At 30.0% G+C, this 21,473-nt stretch overlaps 2 protein-coding genes across 2 annotated transcripts; both read left to right on the plus strand.

Moving 5' to 3' along the window:
* The first annotated feature begins 4,475 nt into the window (after positions 1–4,475).
* LOC110633828 ((+)-neomenthol dehydrogenase) lies at positions 4,476–7,867 on the plus strand. The gene is made up of 4 exons (XM_021782605.2): positions 4,476–4,692; positions 4,774–5,038; positions 7,047–7,229; positions 7,381–7,867. Exons 1-4 carry the CDS (start codon positions 4,640–4,642, stop codon positions 7,771–7,773), a joined length of 894 nt encoding a protein of 297 aa, XP_021638297.2. The 5' UTR covers positions 4,476–4,639; the 3' UTR covers positions 7,774–7,867.
* Positions 7,868–18,786: 10,919 nt separating this feature from the next.
* On the plus strand, positions 18,787–20,241 carry LOC131177949 (glycine-rich cell wall structural protein 1-like). The gene is made up of 2 exons (XM_058143131.1): positions 18,787–19,006; positions 20,072–20,241. Exons 1-2 carry the CDS (start codon positions 18,787–18,789, stop codon positions 20,239–20,241), a joined length of 390 nt encoding a protein of 129 aa, XP_057999114.1.
* The last annotated feature ends 1,232 nt before the right edge of the window (positions 20,242–21,473 follow it).

Consider the following 21,473-nt stretch of genomic DNA (forward strand, 5'->3'; position numbering starts at 1 on the left):
ATCAATAAACTAAATTTCATTAGAATTTATCTTTGTGGGTAGAGATATTATAATATCATGATAATGCATGTGTATAGATCATATTAGTTATGTTGATGGTTGGGGGTCATAACCCTCCAAAACTTTGCAAAATTTTTATTTAAGCACTTATATTTTCTATAAATTTTGTTAAAAATATATCTTTAGCCCCTCTAAACTTTGAAAAATTTCTATCCATACTCTTATTTTTTTTTTTATTATTTTTGATAAAAATATGTATTTAGTCTAGTCCCCTTAAATTTTGAAAATTTTATTGTAAACATTGGAATTTTTTAAATTTTTTTATTTTAAATTTTTTTACTTATAATCCTTCTAAATTTAATTTTCAATTCACTCTTAAAATTTTTATATTCTTTGTAAATATTATAGTTATTTGTGGCTTTTAAAATAAAATAAAAAAAAATCAATTAACTCTTTAAATATTCAAAATTTTCATTATTACAATTACTCTTGGTCCTCCAATCTGAACTTACTAGTTCAGCCCCAGAACATGATCAAAGCCTAAAGCAAAGGTTTAATCAATACCAGATTCCTTAACAAAGAAAAAGAAAAAGAAACACAAGTGAGGTAGAGGTCCCCCCTATCCTAGAGTGAAGGAGGCATGTGAAGCCTAAAAAGAGTGGACAAGAACAAGCTACAAAAATTTGTCTACTTTTAATTTAAGTAATTAATTATTGATGAATGCTTGTTAGTTTGTGGCTTTTTGTCTACCCCTTCTTTTTAAGCATGATACCCCCACTTTACTATATTGTGGATTCCAAGCATGCAAAGCATAAACACTGCTTATTGTCAATGTGCATATATATATATATATATATATACACATGCCATCATTCATCACCTAAAACTAGATGCATGAATTACATGGCATCTGCTGTTTTCTGAAAAATTTCTCTACGTATTTTTTTTTTGTGCTATGTCAAAAGCAAGATTCCACCATAATTGTTTGGGTAACATCATGAGAATTGCATATTATTTAGGCTACCATGAGCTTTTACCAATTGTGATCCTCTTATCTAACAGCTTTTTTGATTTTCTTCTTATGTTGAATCCCTTCTTCCCAAAGATTGTACATATATATTTACTTAGAACTGATAATGTTAAAAATGATATTTTTTTTCTTGTGTGTTGTTCTTGTGGTTGTGTGGTGAGGTGTAGTACTGTCTGTTATCTTTTCAGTGTCTTGGTGTATGAGACTGATTATTTGGAATCTCACATTACTTTGGTACTCTCTTTTTATTTAGTTTTGGTTAATTTAGGCTCCATTTATTTTACAGAAAATAATTTATATATAAAAAATATTTTTCATATTAAAATAAATTTTTCATAAAAAAATTTTTCATTATATTGATTGAAATATTAAACTAATGATATATATATATATATATATATATAAGTGTTATTACATTTTAATAATATTATCAAAGTTTAAAAAATAAAAAATAATTTTTTATTGTAAAAGAGAATTTTTTTTAAATAACTTAATTTTTCTTTTAATCACATTGGCTCATTTTCTTGAGTACCCTTTATGCAGAAAATATTTTAAAAAAAATATTTTCAGTGAAATAGATAAAGTTTTTAGGTTCCGTTTGTTTCACGGAAAATTACTTGTATGTGAAAAATATTTTTTATGAAAGAAAATATTTTCTATAAAAATATTTTATATTATTTAGTTGCAATGTGAAATTAATATGATATATTTCATATATATAAATGTTTTCACATTTTAATAAAATTATTAAAATTTAAAAAATAAAAAATAACTTAATTTTTTATTTGATATTAATTATTTTTTTAAATATCTTTAATTCTAAAAAATATGAAAAATATTTTAAAAAAAAATTTGTGAAACAAATGCAACATAAGAGTTTCTGAATTTTCTATGCTTACATTTTCTTCCATTTCTTTTCCTCTCTTTTTGCTAACATATATATATATATATATATATATATATATATATATATATATATATATATATAATATGATTTTTTGTATTGAATAGATAAAATTTATTAAAATTATGTAAATAAATTAATTAATGATGCTGGTCACATTTTATGATATTTTAATTAAAAATAAAATTTTGCTCCTTAAATATTAAGTGTGAAATCACATAATATTTTTATCCATCACAAAAATTATATAAAAGAGGGAATAAGAATAATATCATCAGTATTGAATTTCTTATTTTTAGAGGCAATGGGTTATTTAGCTTCAAATTAAAATAATTTTTTTAGAAAAATATAAATTCACTAATAATATCAAAATTTTAAGTTTTATAAATAATTACAAGAGGGATAAGATCTTACTCTTATAAATTAAGTGTAGAACTTATTATCATAGATAATAAAATTTGTTGATATTTTAATATAATGATATAAAATATTTCTGCTTGAAGATGATAATAATAGAAGATATACATTTTTCAAATAGTCATTGGTATTTTGTCTGATTTAATAATAAAATAAATTCTATCTAGATTTTTTGTTTTTTTAAAGAATTTGATGTATATGAAGTAGACAGCTGAGTTTTAGCTATTATGTGTTAATAGAGGAACAAGCCGCGTTAGCAGACTCAAGTAATAGGAAAAATAAAAAGAAAGAAGAAATGATCTAAAGAGGGGAGGGAAGAGCTATCATGAACAGAAAACAACCTCTCCCTCATATTTGACTAAAATAAAAATTTAGATTGGACTAAAATTAATTAATTCAATTTAATTTTGTGCTAAATAATTTTTTTTAAATTAGTTTTTTTCTAAAAATTGATAGTTAAATTTGATTAGAATCGAATTTAATTAACTAAAATAAAAAAAAATGAAATTTTGGCTGAAGGACTCTTAGGTTTAATCCCAATCTTCCAAACTTTAAAATTAAAATTATTAATTTAATTCAATTTGGATGAAAATCATGGAAAATCTACAAAACATGTGAGGCATGACAAGAGGCAATGAACAAGAAAATTTCCATCTTTGGCGTGAAAACAAAAAATAAAAAAGTTATGTGCTTGAAGGAGAAGCATTTAGCCATGTGCTCCTCTTCCTCTTTATATCATTAAAACCTTTTTTTTTTTTTTAAATATGAAGTACAAAAATTATAAGATTAAATTTATCTTAATTTTAAATTTTTATTTTTATTTTTAAAACTAATGGACTCTTTGATTGAAAAATTTTCCAATTCATTTATTATACTGATCATTGAAAAATATGTAGTTAATTATAATTTAAATAATTAAAATAAAATAGTTCCTCCATCGAAATTTATTTGTGTAAATATTTTATCTTTCTCCTTTTATTATTATTTTTTATTTATACATAATGACCTTTTTTCATTTGTATTTTCTTCTAAAATCTCAGTTTGCCATTAGATAATTAAATTTTTTTTTATTTCTTGAATAATAATCAAAATTAGTGTGATTGACGATAAAAAAAATAGTGTGATTGGACATTTTTTTACAAAAATATATAAATTAAAAATTAACATATTGTGTAATTTATTTAGTCAATATAATATTTACCCATAAAATTTTATTACAAATCACGAAAAATCATGATTAAATTATTTTAATCCTCCAAATTTAAATTTGCACGTATTTAATATACATTATGACACAATTATTCTTGAAAATTTAGAACACAATATATAAGGGACATATTAATAAAAAAATATTTATTATATTTTAGATATATATATACATTAAATATAAATTTTGATGAATGAATATTTTATTAATAAAATAAAACTTAAAAATTATATTTTTTTTTATAAATTTTAAATATTAATTTATAATTTATCTTATTTAATAATCCTAAAGAAGGTAGACTAATTTGGCAAATTGAAGGAGAAAATGAAGGAATTCACAAGCCTTCAACATGGAAAATTTTAAAATATAATTATAACTATTAATTATAATAAATTTCATATGAATTTTATTATAATTAATAATTAAGATGTATTTATTAAATAATTATTATACCGAATAAATTATCCTTCAATCCCAAGTGTGGCGGTGATTAATTCCCACTTCTCTTCCTTCACCTACAAGTAGAATAAGAGGCCCATGGACCTCTTAAATAAAGTATTATTTAATTGTTTCACAATGACTTTTGACCACAGCCTACACTGCATAAGATCTTTTAGACTAACATATAACCGAATATTCCCGTTAATAATATAATACTACTATTGCTGATTGACTTAACTTTGAAACTTTTACCATTGAAATTAAGGCAAATTTCCACTTTTCCATTGAAAAATTCAAATCAATCCAATTGTATTGCAAAATGCAAATAGGAAACAAGGAAGTTTCCTTGTTTGAACTTTGAACAGTAGTGGGGGAGGGCAAGTGCAGGGTAGGGGTAGGCCAAATTGCCAATGGACATCCTTCTCTGTTTAACACAGCCCACTTTGGTGGCCTTAATTTATTACTTGAAACTTTATTTGGAGACAACTTCAATACTGGTTGACGCCTCCACTTTCCTTTGTCGCACTTGCTGGTTTATTGTCCTTATATATGCCCAAGAAACCTTCCTTTCTGTTCCTTCTATACCCAAAAACAACCACCACTGCTCTCTCCTCTTCAATCCTCATCACCTTCTGCAACAATGGAAGTAAAAGAACATGACCCTTTTCTCTCTTCTTCTGTCTCCTCCACCAGGTATCAAATTTTGAATTTTTCTTTCCATTTTCTCTCTTTTTTTTTTTCAATTTTCTTGGTTATAACCATTTTTCAAAACAGATGGTGGACGAAGGACACTGTTGCGATAGTCACCGGAGCGAACAAAGGAATTGGGTTCTCGCTAGTGAAACAACTAGCAGAGTCGGGACTCACCGTGATATTAACAGCTAGAGATGTAGAGAGGGGATGCAAGGCTATTGAGCAGCTAAGAAATGGCCATGGTGATCTCTCCGTACACTTCTATCGCCTTGATGTTTCGGATCCTGCTTCCATTAAAAGCTTCGTTTCCCAGTTTGAAAAGGATTTTGGAGTCTTGGATATTCTTGTAAGTTTCCTTCGCTACGATTATTCCTTTTGAATTGCATTACAGCATTATTCTACTAAATCATCTGACTAAAAAAAATCATTTCTTTGACCTGCACACACATATAATAATGTATTTAATAATAATAATAAAATGGCAAAAAGTATCATTTGTCCTAATCTTTTCATAAAAAATAAAAAATTATAAAATACTAAAATACTTTGATACACATGAGGTAGTATTTTTTTTTTAAAATAAAAAAAATAAGTTCTCATTAAATAAATCTCGCATGATTGTGAGAGATTATATATATATATATATATATGAAGTGCATTTAATAATCTCTTTATTTCTTAAACTTTTTATATATGTAATTATTAAATTTCTGAACTTATAAAAATACAACTATTAACTTTTTAAATTTTATAAAAATATAATAAAAAAAGTTAAAGCGAATGCAAATCACATATTTATGATTGTAATATTAAATAGTTACATTTTTATATATAAAATTTAGGTGTGAAATGAGATAAAATTAAAGGTGGGTAAATAACTTTTAAATAAAAATCAATAATCAAAAGATACTTTTAACATAAAAAAATCATAAAATTAATGAGATTTTAGCTTTATTCAATTATATTGAAATAATCTTCAAAACCATAAATCTCAAATTAAGTTTCTGTTAAAATTTTATTATATAAAAAATATAAAAATACAAAATAAAACATATATCATCGTGTAAAAATTAGGAAATTTTGAAAAATATAATTTTTTGGTCAATATCCTCTTAAAAAATAAAATTTTAATTTTTTAATTATATAAAAGAGATTTTATTTATTATATAAATATAAATCAAAATAAAATTATTAAGTTATATCGTTTGAAAAGCATACACATAAGTATGATTTATTAAATAATTAATAAGCAAATCAAATTGGTGATGGCATTGTACATATAAAATTAATGGTACGTTGCATGTGTAGTGCTGGAGGAAATTGGATCAGTCTCACATGCAATTTCAGTGATGTTTGTATGCATCATTTTCTTTAGTCATATGATGTTTGGAATATGTTTTATTTTTTCTTTGAAATGTATTGTTGTTGCATTTATCAATGTAATTAATAGCAATTAAAAACAAAATGTTCATTAGAGTTAAAAGAAACAAAATTGGAAATGATAACCAGCATTCAATATATAATGGGTATATGTTATTTATATATAAGAGGGTGTTCAATTAAATTTATTTATAAATAAAAAATTATAAGTAAATTAATATTTATTTTAACTTATAAATTTAAAAAATTATTTAAAATAAATCATAAGTTATAAGTAAAGTATCATTATTTATAATTTATCTACTTATTTTAAAATTACATACATTTTGATCAAATAAAAAATTATATTATTCTAATAGCTTTTAAAAATATCAATATTATATAATTAAAAGCATAATTAAAATATACGCCTATATATATGATTTATGATTATTATTATAATTTAATTAATTTTTTTATTATTATTAATTTAATTATTATAATTTATTGAGATTATCATTAAATAAAATTTAGATATTAATTATTAAAAAATATATTTTTCATTAATTTGACTAATTAAATTAAATAAGTCAAGCTTGAAGTCACAAACTTAATAAATAAGATAAATACGAACAGATTTGAACTAAATAAAACTTGTACGAGTTGAATTTAAGCTTTAAATTCAAACTCAAATTCACTAAAAATCTAACAAATATAGACTATTCAAAGTTTGACTCAATGTAGCTCATTTACACCACTTAAATTTCTCTTTTTAGTCTTCTCAATGTTCCTAGTCCACAACTTAAAAGTCAATTTTATTTTTATTGTCTAGATAAATATATTAATTTCCAAAAATCCATGATCTTGAATTTATATTATTTTGAATTATTGTTGAAAATAAACATATCACTTGTTAATTAATTAGAAGTATTGATTTTTGTTTTCTTTTTTAAAATTTTTTAATTTATTTAATTTTTAAAAATATTCATGATCAGGTGAACAATGCTGCGGTATCATTCAATGACATCCATGAAAACTCAGTGGAGCATGCAGAGACTGTCATCAAAACCAATTTCTATGGTCCCAAATTGCTGATTGAGGCACTCTTGCCAATGTTTCGTCGATCAAATTCTTCCAGCCGCATCCTTAACATTAGCTCAAGACTTGGCTCTATTAATGTAAGTGAAAATGATTTTTCCTTCCTCAAGATCAGCTTCAATAAATTATATAGCCTTTCAATGAATACAATGATTCCAACTCCTTATTTCAATGAATATTTTACAAGTTGTTGATATCATGATCATCCCATTAAAATATTTATTGATGCAGAAGATGAAAAACCCTACTATGAAAGAGATGTTGCTAAGCGAAAACTTATCAGAAGAGCAGATTGAAGGGATGGTAAATACGTTTCTTGAAAATGTGAAGAAAGGGACGTGGAAGAGCCAAGGCTGGCCTGAGATATGGACAGATTACGCAGTATCAAAGCTAGCAATAAATGCATACTCTAGGGTTTTAGCAAGACGATATAAAGATTGTGGAATATGCGTAAATTGTTTCTGCCCTGGCTTTACTCAGACGTCTATGACCCGTGGTAAAGGCGCTCACACCGCCGCTGATGCCGCTGAAGTTGGTGCTAGGCTGGCATTACTTCCGCCGCATGAGCTACCAACTGGCAAGTTTTATATAGGGTTTAGCCCTGGCATTGTTTCTAAATTATAAGAATTAATAGGACTACTTATTCATTTTAATTTAATTGATGATGGGTGGTATGATTAGAGAATGGTAATTAATTTTAATATTTTTTTTTTCTTTTCTATTGACATGTGGGGCTGGGAAAATGAAGATTACTTTTCTAAGTCATTAGCAACTAAGGGAGATACCTTCACATTTCTTCTTTAAAAAACAAAAAAAGTAAAAGGTCTCCACTAAAATAGTTTAATAATCATATAAGTCCTAGTTAATTCATTTGATCTGTTTAAATCTTTGAAATTTCAAATTTTGTAATTAAAATTCATCTGCAAATTAATTTTACATTTAATTATTAATCATTAACAAATAAATTAAAAAATAAATTTTATTTTTTTATAAAAATAAATTTTATTTTTTTTTAGTCTTTAATATTAAACTATTAATAATTCGGATCCCCATGTGAGGCCTACGTACGAGTGATGCACACAGCCAAAAGTGAAGAAAATAGCCTATCTGTATTGAGTAGGAAGAAAAACATGCCGACCAAATCTTTGAGAAAAAAGAAAAAAATCAGACCAAATAAAATAAAACAATTTTTGTATTCCAACGGTGTCGTCGGGGCTTTTTCTTTTTCCAAGTTTCACTGTGGAATCACGTGACAAGTGAAATGTGGTTGTATAGAATATAGCGTGAATGTGGTTGTATAGAATATCACGTGACAAGAAAATTACAACCCTCTCCCATATAATATTAATTATTATTTTCTTTATTTACTTATTATTATTATTTTTATTATAAGGGGAGTAAGAGTAGGGTGGATAAACGGTCGGTTCGATTTCAAACTGAACTGAATTGATAAAGTTAAAAATTGAAAATAAAAAATTTTGAAAATCGAACTAAATTGATTACTAATAGGGAATTGAACTAAACCAAATCGATAAATATCGGTTTGATTCGATTTTAAATTATTCAAACCGAATTTCATAAGATTTCATATTTTCAACATTAAATCTCAATAATAAAAACATAAAAAAACTTAAAAATCAGAACTCAAAAATTTTAGAGTTTCCTTAATATATATATATAATTTTGGTTCGGTTCATTTTTTTTTTTTTTTATGAAAATAGTCTAATCGAACCGATTAACAGAAATTATCAAAATTTATAAATTAAATTGAATCGATTGAATTTTAAAATTAAAATAATTAAATCAAATTAATTCAATTTAATTTAATTTTTTAATATAGACCGAAATTTGCTCACCCCTAAAAAAAGCTGTCCAATAAATGAATACTCGTGAGAAGAGATCTTGCAAAATTTATAATTATCGATTCATGTATGGATGAGAAAGGCCTAAGGCCTAGCAGGCCCATGGTTCTAAAAAATTGGATTCAACGCTAAAGAAGATCTAAATCGCCAGCCCACGTACACAAGCCCCAGCCCCTAATAAAAAAATCCTAGGTAAACAGGATCTCCGTAAGAGCTTTAACGAGGGAGTTGGAGTCAATGTCTCTTCATATAACTAACTGCCGACAAGGCGACAGAAAACTCCATAGCCACCATTACATTGTAATGCCATGCAAGGTCTCAAAAGTGGATGGCAATGCTGTTGGATTTTTGATTTAAAATTTAAAATATATATATAATAATTAAAAAAAATATTTTTGACCCAGTAAAGTTTATTTCTTATTTTTTGGGAACTAATTTTATTTTTATTTTTTAACGTTACTTACTTGTTACTTTTAAGGATTAGTACTCTAATATCTCTCATTAGTGGATTAAAATTAGAGATTTTTTAATCATTGAAAAACATATTTTTTCTGTTCATGAATCACCAATTATCGTCAGTACTCTCCACTAAATCTCATATAATCTTTAATCTTATTTTCTTCTATCTATCACGAATTGATTGTTATATATTTGTTTTATATTTATTTATTTATTATGTCTTGCCTCAATTTTTTTTTTACTCTATCAAAGGAAGTAATTTTTCTGTCTAATAGTTTTGGATATATCGATCAATAAATTCTGAGTATTGAGAATAATCGGTTCGGAAAACTCTTAGCTGCACACAAGAGCTCCAACAGATTGAAGTATCTTACGAGAGAGATTAGGTTGATTGATTACTCGGTGCAGACGGGTCATTTTCTCTCAAAGGGTAGCGCCAAAATTCTGCCTGCTTCAATCTACAAATTTACAGGCTACTCTAATCATTTTTTTCTCTTGATTTTATATTGTTATCATTTAAATTTTATTGTTTGTTTGTGGTCCATATTTACTGTTTTTTATTTAATCTGATTGTTGAAATTATGTGCTTGATTGTTGAAATGAATGTGTTGAAATCTTTGTCTAGCAAACTAGAAAAATTTACTGGACAAAATTTCCTTTGTTGGCAACAACAAATGAAATTTTGGCTTACTGAATTAGGACTGTTTTCTGTGATTTTGACTGAATTTAAGGATAGAGAGTCTTCTTTTCCCACTGAAAAAACTGTTGCAGTTGTTTCATCCACTAGTCAGTCTACTACTGTTAAGAATGATTTAATTGATAAAGATATTTTATGTCATGGAAAAATCTTAAGTGCCTTGTCTGATAATATTTATCGTATTTTCTGTCATACCAAAACTGCTCTTGAATGGTGGGAAGCTTTAAATTATAAATATAGCACTGAAGAAAAGGGTTTGAAAAAATGTTCAATTGAAAAATGGCTTGATTTTCAAATGGTTGATAAAAAAAGTGTTTCTGACCAAATTCATGATTTTGAAAACATTATTTTTGACATGAAAATAAAAGATGTTTCAATTGATGATTCTATTTTAGTTACATCTCTTATTAAAAAATTATTACATTCATAGTTCGATTTTGCTAGAAGTTTGAAATAGAAACATGAAAATTTCTCTTTTGATGAATTGCGTCTCTTTGAGAATTGAAGATAGGCATCGTCTTGCACAACCCCAAAATTAAAAAAATTGAATTTCAAGCCAAGGCACATGTTGTTGAAAATTTTCGCAAACCAAAATCTAAGAGTTTTAAGAAGGTTGCATCCAAAAAGAATTTTAATGGGAACAACAATAATAAAATGAAAGGTAACAATTTTAATCAGAAAAAAGGATGTAGAATTTTGGGTTTGTGGAAAGGCCAATCATGTTGCCAAAAATTGCTTCAAGCGTCATGGTCAACACAATAAGGCACCTTCTACTAAAAAACCACAAGCTAATACAGTGACCATTAGAGATAGCTCCCAATCCCCATCTCACAGGTACTTTGTCGCTAACCTAGAGTCCAGTATAATTTTTTCAAATGAGTGGTGGATAGACTCTGGGGCTAATGTTTATGTGTGCGCTAATAGAAATTATTTTGCTTCATATCAGATATCAGGCACAAGATCTGTGAGAATGGGGAATGGGAGTGAGGCTCAAGTCTTAGGAGAATGCCAAATAAAACTGGAATTGTCTTCTAAAAATTTTCTTGTATTAGATAGAGTTTTTCATATTCATTCTCTTAGGAAAAATTTAATTAGTGCATCTTTGTTAGATCAGTATGGTTTTAAACTTGTTCTTGGTTCCAATAAAGTTGTTATTAGTAAACATGATAATTTTATTGGTAAAGGTTATTTGGTTGATGGACTTTATAAGTTGAATGTAATGCCTTCTTCTATTAATGCATTTCTTTTACTTATGTTACTAATATTGAATGTGATACTTTTTGGCATGGTAGACTTGGACATGTAAATTTTGATACTATAAAAAGAATGAAGAGTTTGATTTAATTCCAAAACATGAAATTAATAAAAAGAATAAATGTCAAATTTGTGTTCAAGCAAAATAACCCAAGAAACCTTTTAAATCTGTGGAAAGGGAAACATGCTTGTTAGAATTAATTCATAGTGATATTTGTGATAGTAATAATATTTTGATTCGTGGTGGTAAGAGATATTTTGTTACATTTATTGATGATTTTTCTAAATTTTGCTATGTGTATTTAATTAATTCTAAAAGTGAATTATTTGATAAATTTAAAGTTTATAAAGCAGAAGTTGAAAATCAACTAGAAAGGAAAATAAAAATTTTACGTTCTGATAGAGGTGGTGAGTATTCTTCTAATGAAATGAATGATTTTTGTGAATTGCATAGTATTATCCATCATGTTACTGCTCCATATTCACCTCAATTTAATGAAATAGCATAAAGAAAAAATAGGACCTTAATGGATATGGTTAATGCTATGTTGCTTAGTTCTGGTTTACCTAATAATTTATGAGGTGAGGCTTTATATTCTGCATGTCTTATTTTAAATAGAATTCCTTATAAAAATTCTAGTAAAACACCATATGAATTATGGAATAACAAAAAACCCTCTTTGAAATATTTTAAAGTGTGGGGGTGTTTAGCTAAGGTTAATATTCCTATTACTAAAAAAAGAAAAATAGGTCCTAAAACTATTGATTGTGCTTTTGTTGGATATTCTTTGAATAGTAATTCATATCGTTTTCTAGTATTACATTCTAATATTCCTGAAATTTTTAATAATATTATTATGGAATCTAAAGATGCATGTTTCTTTGAAAATATATTTCTTATGAAAAATGTGTTATCTAGACTTGTTAATGAGGGTCCTTATAGTTCTAATCATAATAAAGTGAGTTTATATGAACCTAGAAGAAGTAAGAGAAGTAGAAAAACTAAAGTTTTTGGTACTGATTTTTTCACCTTCTTGCTTGAAGATGAACCTAAAACTTATAGTGATGCTAATTGGATTTTTGATTCATAAGAAACTAAATCAACTAGTGGCTATGTTTTTATCATTAGCGGTAGTGCAGTCTCATGGAAGTCTGCAAAACAAATAATAATTTCTCGCTCTACTATGGAAGCATAATTAATGTCTTTAGATGCTACTCGTACTGAAGCAAAATGGCTTCAGAATTTTATGAATGACTTGCCTTTCATTGTTAAACCTTTACTTCCAATTTCAATACATTGTGACAGTCAAGCTACTATAGCTAGAGCTAAAAGTAAAAATTTTAATGAAAAAAGGAGGCACCTAATAGTTAGACATAAATCTATACGCCATTTGATTTCTCATGGTGTGATTTCTTTAGACTTTATCAGGTCTGAAAGTAATATTACGGATCTGCTCAGTAAAGGACTGGCATGCTAGCAAATTCTTCAAACATCGAGGGGAATGGGATTGAAGCCTATAAAGTAGTTGCCATAGTAGACACCCGTCTTTAGAAGTATGGTGATTCCATGAATAAAGTTCAATGGGTAAAAAAGAAATTGTATGGTAACGAGGGAGAGCACATAATATTTTTATTATTGCAGAAAAATTTCAAGTTCCATTCTTATGGTGTAGTGCTCTCTATTGTGATGTATAGGAAGAATTAAGTTCTGAATGAACCTAATAACATATTTTTTTGCGGGGTAATGATCACAGATTGCTCTTGGAGGGTTCACCTAGTGAGTGTGGTGGTGGGGTCGCCACTGTGAAAATTTGGGCAATTTTCTAAAGACACTCATGAAATAGTTACGTGTGCATGACCATAAAGCACAATATTGATAGAATCTAGATGATTTCTCATACTTTATGTATGGTGAATTTTAATCTGGTTCAAAAAGGAAAAATAAATTATGTAAAAATCTAGGAATTGAATGCTCTTTGCATATAAAGCTTGGTTGTCTTTTTATAGTGTTGTTGCTGTCATTATTATCATTATATGATTTGTTATCATTATATGCTTTGTTACTTTATTATTCTTTTCAATTGTTGTCATAGGCAAAAGTAAATGTGAAGATAAAGAAGGCATATTGTTCCTCAAAGATTGTTGAAGGGAATCCTTTTATGGACTACATCAAACACATTATCTTTCCATGGTTTAATGAATTTAAGGTGGAGTGTAGTTCTAAACATGGTGGCGAAAAGTAAGTTAACTTACCTTCTAGTTACTCTAGCCTTTCCTATTATCCCTTTAGCGTAGGCAATGAGTTAAGATCGAGAAAAAGGGAGAACAAAAATTTAAGTTCTGTTACTTTTTGGTTACTTTAACTTTTCCTATTTTTCTCCCCTTATTCTCAGTTTTGCAACATTGCCTATGCTTTTTTAAGTAGGGATGTTCAATTGGTTGGTTCAATCTCAAACCAAACCCACCCCCCTTAAAAAAAAAGAAGTAAACTGCATTTTATGAGAAACTGAACCTAATTCAAAAGGCCAACCAAACCAAATCGAACTTAAATAAATTACTTTGGTTCATTTTGGTTGATTGGTTCTTCTCCCACTTTGCCATATCCTATTCTTTCCTTCAATGCCTCCACAAAATTAGAATTCAAAAGTTCTATCTGCTTTTTAGCATTCAAATGAAAATTTTAACAATCAATCTTCAACAAACCCAAAATTTACAACTAAATAAACCCAAGTTTTCTCCAAATAAACTCTAAGGTTTCAACAATTAAACGAATCCTAATTTTTGCTAAACAAACTCAACAATCAAACAAACCCAAAGTTGAAATTGGAAGATTTCAGTATTGCAAGTTTGAAATTTTCTTCTTTTCTTCCATTTGCCACTGAATAGAATCATAGAAAGTTGGCAACACAAATGGATGACGTTGTTGGGTCCCGAGGTTGTAATGTAGACACCAGGACATTGCATATTCCCACCTTGACCCACCATAACTCCTTGGTGCTTCAACACTTCAAGAAGGTTTAGAGATGGTGAACACTTGATCTATTACTGTGACTCGTTGACCACCCCTTGGCAGTGCCTTTTCAAGCTTCATTTGGGTAAATCTGGAGGAATAGCTTGAGGAATGGTGGTAGTGGAGGTGGGTTTAGAGATGCTGATAGAATCATAGGAAGGTGGCAATGCAAATGGATGATGTTGTTTGGTCCTGGGTTTGTAATGTACATGCCAGAACATTGCTTATCCCCACCTTGACCCATCTTGACTCCTTGGTACTTCAGCACTCCAATAAGGTTTAAAGACGGGGAACACGTGATTTGTAACTGTGACCCCTGATGTGACTTATCCACAAGTATACGGGTCGTCTCAAGTAATAAAGTGATGAATCAAGTATCGTTCCCACGAGGATTTGCTGTTTGATTACTAAACTATGAATGAAGCGATTATTTGGGCTAATGATTAATGAATAAATGGTAAATGTAAATGAGCAAGGTAAATTGATTAATCTAATTGAAATGGGTAAAGAGCAAACAAATAAATTCTAATTCTAGTTCGCAATTAAACTAAAATTAACAATGGGTAATTTAAACGAAAGTCTAATTATGGTAAAAGTGATTCCAGAGTTGGGGGTTTATGCACAAATTAATTGGGATTTGTCTTGGGCATTCCAATTTTTAGGGAAAAATAGAGTTTGAAGGAAATTGATTCTAAATCCCTTTAATATCTTTTTCAAGCATATCAAAGTGTATTCTAAAATAACCAAACCTACTTTCGTATGTATTTGATTACTTTAAAACCCATTAAGTTTTGTAACCAATAATTAATTCCTCTTAAAGTCCTAGTTTATTTCTAAATCTAGGTGATTTTAAGTTCCAATCCTTGATTAACTATCAATGACTTTCACCTTTCGGTCCTTCAATCAAAGATTAACACAATACCCAATGGGTACCAACATTAGGCAAGTAAATCAAGCACACAAGGAAGGAATCAAAACTCATATTTATGTAAAATAAGGAAATACCCAATCCAAATCCACAAATTAATCTAAAACATATTTCCCAACTCTGAAATCTAAAGGAATTACTCACTCATAATGGTATTTACAAGAAATATAGATGGAAGAATAAAGAAAAACATGATAAAAGGACTGAAATGGGAAAACCCAGGTGGAAGAACCAAGGTCTCTGGTTTCTGGAGCTCCAAACTCGTGCAGCAGCTCCTTCTTCCTAGAGAATGGCGTCTTCTCTCCCTCTTTCTATATATTTTTCTTTCCTTTTTGTTTTTCCTTCCTTCCTCTTGTGGCAAAAATAAGGAAATGATGAATTTATATGGTCCCTAAAAGTTACCCTAAAAGTAAATAAAAGACAAGGAGTGGATAGGAAATGAGGTGTAAAATTATCCAAGTCGTGACACTATTCACGTTACGGGCATTACGCTTAGGGTTCGCAACCCTAAGCGACTTCTTAGCAAATTTCAGCTTAGTCGCCTGCGCTTAAGGTTAAGCAGACCTTCAGCAAATCTCGGCAGACTTAGAGTAAAATAGACTTTTCTGCTCATGCTTGACCTGTGCTGCACCTTAAGTATTGCCGCTTTACCCTAATCATGACCTTAAGCAAGGTCTCAAGCAAATTTCGGCTGGTTTGCTCTTTCAAGGCTTGATTTCTTCAACTTTCCTCCATGCTTAAAGGATTCCAAATTCCTTCAAATCACTTCCTAATGCACTCATTGATCCTTGATTTGCCACAAAATCCTATCAAAAACAACAAAATTACAAAAATCAAATATAAAGTATTTAAATTTAACAAATAAGCTAAAATAAAGCTAAAAACATAAAATATACTAAAATATAAGGGCAAAATGGATGCAAAACTACCCTAAAATGCCTATATGAAATGAGTGTAACAAATTCCCCCAAACTCAAACCTTTGCTTGTCCTCAAGCAAATTAAAACAATTAATACAATTTGGGGTACCTTACCTTAAATTTATGAAAATTACTTATCCAAACTCTCAAGCTTACCTTTAGCCACCAACAAACCATATACCCACCTTCAAGATACAAAGAGTTCAATCCTTACCAAAGTTATCACCGCTTAGCCTTGGGTCAATTATCCATATCATCAAGCCCAAACCAATCAATCACAAAGAATAATCGTGCCTAAATAGACTATAGGGTAATCCACAAACTAAAGTGTCTCAAATAATGATGGACGTAAATGAATGGATTAATGATATCACAATCCCATAGGCAATTCTCCTATTCCAATCTCCACTAATATAGCAAATCACCATCAAAAGATCAAAAGGACTTTCAAGGGTTGTAATGGGGCTAAGGGGGTGATAATGTGGCTAACAAGAAAAGGATAAAGGTAACAAAATATGAGAATAATCAAATTATTAAAAGATCAAGACACACAAAATTTTTTCTATCTTTTTTTTTTTTTTTTTTTTTTTTGAATCAAATGGGAGAAGGAACTTTACAACTATTCACCAATGCTAGCATATAATTTTGAAGCTTTTAGAGGGACTACATAAAAACATTGACTTTGAATTATAATTGCCTCTTTCAATTCACCCCCAAACTCATTTCTTTGTGTATTTGAGTGGTGAATTACTTTACATACCATAATTGAATTTGCTAGCTTTTTTACTTTAGCCACTTCTCCCAACTAATTGTTATATATATATATTTTTTATTTTTTTTATGTGTATCTATCACTCAAAGAATTATTCTCATGGAGGGTAGGTAAGTATTTGAGTTTATGGCTAGGTAGTAATGAGGGTTCCAAAGGAATAAGAGGGATAAATGTAGGCTCAAATTGGTTCCAAAGGGAAATTTTTAAGTGAGGTTGGCTAAGGCTAAAATATGGGTTTAAAATTCAAAGAATGCCTAGATCATTTCTTTTTCAAGTGCATGCTATGATTTCGCCTTGAAAGGTTTAGAAAGATTATTCTAGGATTGGTGAGACATCAATTAGCTACTTCTCACCCTAGAGTTTTCTCTAGGCACTCAAAGTCAACACAATTGATTGGGTGCCCCTTGGCTAAGAAGATATAAACTAAGGCAAGTATCTAATAACTTTGCACCTATCTAGGACTTTCAATCCATCAAACCCTTCTAAAAGTAAGCTCAATTGCTCTTCAAAGCAATTCTCAATCCTCTAAGGACAAGGTAAAAAATTATTTTTATGATATGCATGATCCTAAAGTGAATGCATAAATCAAATTAAAACTAAGTATAATATATATGAAATCTATATGCAAATGTATGTGTATGAGTATAGACATGTGTGTGGTTTATGTATAAGTGTATGAATTATCTATATATGGATGAATGAAATGCAATGAATGAATGAATGAAAATTTTTAAATTTAAAAAAAATTTGCAAAAATTTTGCCCTCACCCCCAAACTCAAATGAAACATTGTCCTCAATGTTTAAAATGAATGCAAAGATGGGCAAAATTGTGTGAATTACTCAATTATTGAAATTTATACAATTGGGGATTAAATCAATATAAGGTCAAGAATTCCAAAATTAGCTCAAAGTGATATTAACAATGAAGCTTTAGAGAGAAAAAATGTGGAAAAGTATCCCAAATGTATGAATTTACACTGCTTAAGATGTTGCTTAACTTGTTGCATAGGGTAAAGCGAAAGCATAAGCATTGGTAACATACCATAAGCTTAACTGGTGTAAGGAAAGCTGTTACCTCCAACTGATGTGGAACAGTTGCGGCTCAAAGAAAATTTGTGCAACTCATCAATGTCAACAAAATTAGGATTGAAGAAAAGATAAAGTGCTAAAATAATGTTCAAGAAAATGAAAGAGTGTAAAGAAATAAAATGTAACAGTTAAATCAAAAATTAAACCAAGAAACATTCACAGAGTATTTATGTCCATATCAGAAGATAAAATAAAATAAAGTAAACTAAAGGAAAGAAGTGCAGAGATAATAATAAAAACAAAGTACCAAAGTATTACAACCATCCAAAGTATTACAACCATGACCAAAGTTTGAAAATTAAAATAAACAAATTACAAAAATAAACTTAAAACAGAAATTAAAACTGCTGCTACTGATCAAGTTCTGCTATCAAGCCTTTGTTCTTTGCATCGAGTGTCCGCTTGAGTTCTGATTGGTTCATTGTGATCCGAAGCTTCAGAAGCAGTTTCCAAGTTTTCTGTTAAGTCTTTCATTTCTTGAAACATGGCTTGGCCCCAATGATATAAGTTGTTGTAGGATTGGGCCAGTTTGTTGTAAAGCTCCAGCATTTGAAGTTGATGTTGCTTCTGTTTCTTTTTAAGAGATAAAAATCTCTTTTTAAGTTTCTTTTCTAGCTTCTTCTTTTGGTTAACCTGCTCTTGACCCATGGCTTCAATTTTGATTTCTAAGTTTTTCAAGGTAGCAAGAATTTCTGTGGTATCAGGTGAGGGAGCAGATGGTTGGACAGTGAAATTTGTTATTCTGGATTCCAAGGATTTTAAGATGGATAAAATGTCTGCTGAAAACTGTGGGGTAGAGGTTGGTTGTGGTTCTGCTGGTGCAAAAGTGGTGGGGTTTGCAGTACCTGGGGTATCAGGGTGCTGCTGTAACAGAGTATAGGTATGGCCTATTTTCTCACAAACATCCATATGCAGCAACATTGTGCTGTCTATATATGATTCCCCAGAAACTGGCAGCAATTTATATAGACTAGCATCAAAGCTAAATGATTTTGCTATAGCAGTTATATACCCCCCAAAAACAATACTACCTTTAGTATGCTTTGTGACAATTTGGTGCCAATGAGTAGCTATGAAATGGGCTGTACTTACTTGTTTTCTCTCCTTCATGCACCACAAGAGAAACAAATCCCCAGCACCCACAATACTGTTACTGTGTCCCCTTCCTAAAACAGTGTAAGTAATGAACCTATGGAGGTATTTCAATACATGGTCAACTATCCTAGAGGCTTTTGCAGTCCTCTGTCTATAATAACCTCCAAAAGGTGCAATATCCTTCCAGAATTGAACAGGGTCATAAACAGTTTGCTGCCACTCAATGTTTTTATACCCCGAATCCTGAAAACCAAAAATTGCATTCATAGCACCCATGTCTAACTCCCTATCAGTTCCAGCACATCGAAAATATATCATATCTCTATGTTCAGGCACTGCTGGTTTGAAACTCAGCCTTAGGGAACTCAAAAATTCCAGGGTTAGATCTTTGTACACTGGTTCCCTAATTTTAGCAAAGTCAGTCCAGCTAACAGCATTCAAATAGGCAAATACAGAGTCATAAATGCCTAATTCTTTCAAAATCTGCTCATCCATATACTTGTTTGCCAAAATTGTTTTAGAAACTAATTTCTCATAGGCCTTTTTCATACCCATATCCCTAAAAGCCCAAGGTAATGGAGAAATTACCTCCTCAATAGTATCTGCAGATGACGCAGGTGCTGGAGAGTGTAAGGGAGACTGGGTTACTGGTGTTTGGACCGCTGGTGCTGGGGTTTGCGAGGAAGACCTGGTCCTTTTGCTAACTGGTTCAGAGGACTGAGGTGGAGAGTTTAAGTCGAAAGGGACAGAGGGTACTCGTTTTCGTTTTCTGACAGGGGTTTCTTTGAGTCTACCTGCGGCCCTTTTTGTTTTGCCTTTTGTTTTTGTTTGGGTAGGCGCAGGTTCTGGGGAATGGGTGTCGAGAATTGGTGTTTCATTTGGCGGCTCAGATTGCGGCGAGAGGGGAGTCGGCGGAATGAGAGGTGGTATTTGGCTTGGGGGCGGGGGCGGTGACTGGGGTGGTGGTGATTGTGGTAATGGCGGCGTTTGTGGTGGTGGGGACTGAGGTAATGGCGGACTGGGGCTGGGGTTAGGGTTTGTGGGTAATGAGGATGGAATACCCATTTTAGATTTGACAGAATGTCGAAGTCCACTGAGTTTGGGTTTGTGAGAGTACCACATTTTCGTTCTTACCATTTTAATGGAAAAGGAGAAACTATTCGGCTTCCTGTAAAAATTGCCGGAAGAAATGGCGTGAGAAATGAGTCGATGAGGTTTATCGGGAGTGCGGGCGAAGCTTTTGGAAAATTGGCGGAAGTGCTGGGCCTTTTAAAATGTGGGGCAGACCTGTTGTAAGATGGGCCATGCTTGGGGTTAAGCATAAGGTTCAGCAGAATTTGCTTAAGACTTTGCTTAGTAAGCAACATCATCAGCAAGTTTCGGCAGGTTTTGAGAAAAATTGTGAATTTGCTTACCAAAAACAGTCCAAATGCTATGGAATGCTATCATGACCCTCAGCAATTACCAAATACACACAAACACCATAAAATTGAGGAATTTAAGCTCATCATCTCTTAGAACTCATCAAACATAACATAACCATGAAGGGATTTGAAAGGTAAACAACTTAAATTAAGCATGGATTGTAACTACCTTTCTGCGAACCCAATGAAATGGTTTGATTTCCAAGCTTATACCCAAAGCACATTTTCAGCAGCATTTGAGACAAGTTCCAATCAACCAAGAATTGCAGAAAAGATGTAGAAATTGACCTTTTTAGCAGCATGAACAGTAGCATATACAGTAACCAAAATCTGCAGAATTCAAAAATTAGCAGCAATTCCAAACAAAAGCATGCAAATTCCTATCAGACTACAAAATTATATATACACTAAAAGGTAAAACTTAACAAACACTATTTTTGCACTTCAAATAAGCTCTCATCAGTCCTAAATATCAAAATTGATTCTCATTCAAGTTGCATTTCACAGAATTCACACAAAACACAAAATCAAACATGTGCTATCAAGTATATTGCAATATCAGCAATTTAGCACAAGTTTAAAGGTGTTACTGTTCACAGGCACTGCATAAAGTGCAGAATTTTGCTTATACTTGCTTCTTTTCAATTCTTTGTTTTTGCCACAAGTGTAAACTTGCCCCATCTTCATGAATGACCTACAAAAGATAAACAAATGTCACTTTTGAGTTTTATGAGGGTAAAAACTGAAATGAAATTAAATGGAAATTAATTACTATAAAAGGATACGCTTGGGTTGCCTCCCAAGAAGCGCTTGT

The sequence above is a fragment of the Hevea brasiliensis genome, chromosome 2 (assembly GCF_030052815.1).
Source record: "Hevea brasiliensis isolate MT/VB/25A 57/8 chromosome 2, ASM3005281v1, whole genome shotgun sequence".
NCBI lineage: Eukaryota > Viridiplantae > Streptophyta > Magnoliopsida > Malpighiales > Euphorbiaceae > Hevea > Hevea brasiliensis.

Excerpts from the sequence above, each read along its gene's own strand:
- LOC110633828 (XM_021782605.2), top strand. The coding sequence starts at position 4,640 with ATGGAAGTAAAAGAACATGACCCTTTTCTCTCTTCTTCTGTCTCCTCC. Across the intron at positions 4,693-4,773 it reads TCTTCTGTCTCCTCCACCAG|ATGGTGGACGAAGGACACTG; the intron begins GTATCAAATTTT and ends TTTTCAAAACAG. Across the intron at positions 5,039-7,046 it reads TTGGAGTCTTGGATATTCTT|GTGAACAATGCTGCGGTATC; the intron begins GTAAGTTTCCTT and ends ATTCATGATCAG.
- LOC131177949 (XM_058143131.1), top strand. The coding sequence starts at position 18,787 with ATGGCTTCAATTTTGATTTCTAAGTTTTTCAAGGTAGCAAGAATTTCT. Across the intron at positions 19,007-20,071 it reads TGGGGTATCAGGGTGCTGCT|GCGCAGGTTCTGGGGAATGG; the intron begins GTAACAGAGTAT and ends TTGTTTGGGTAG.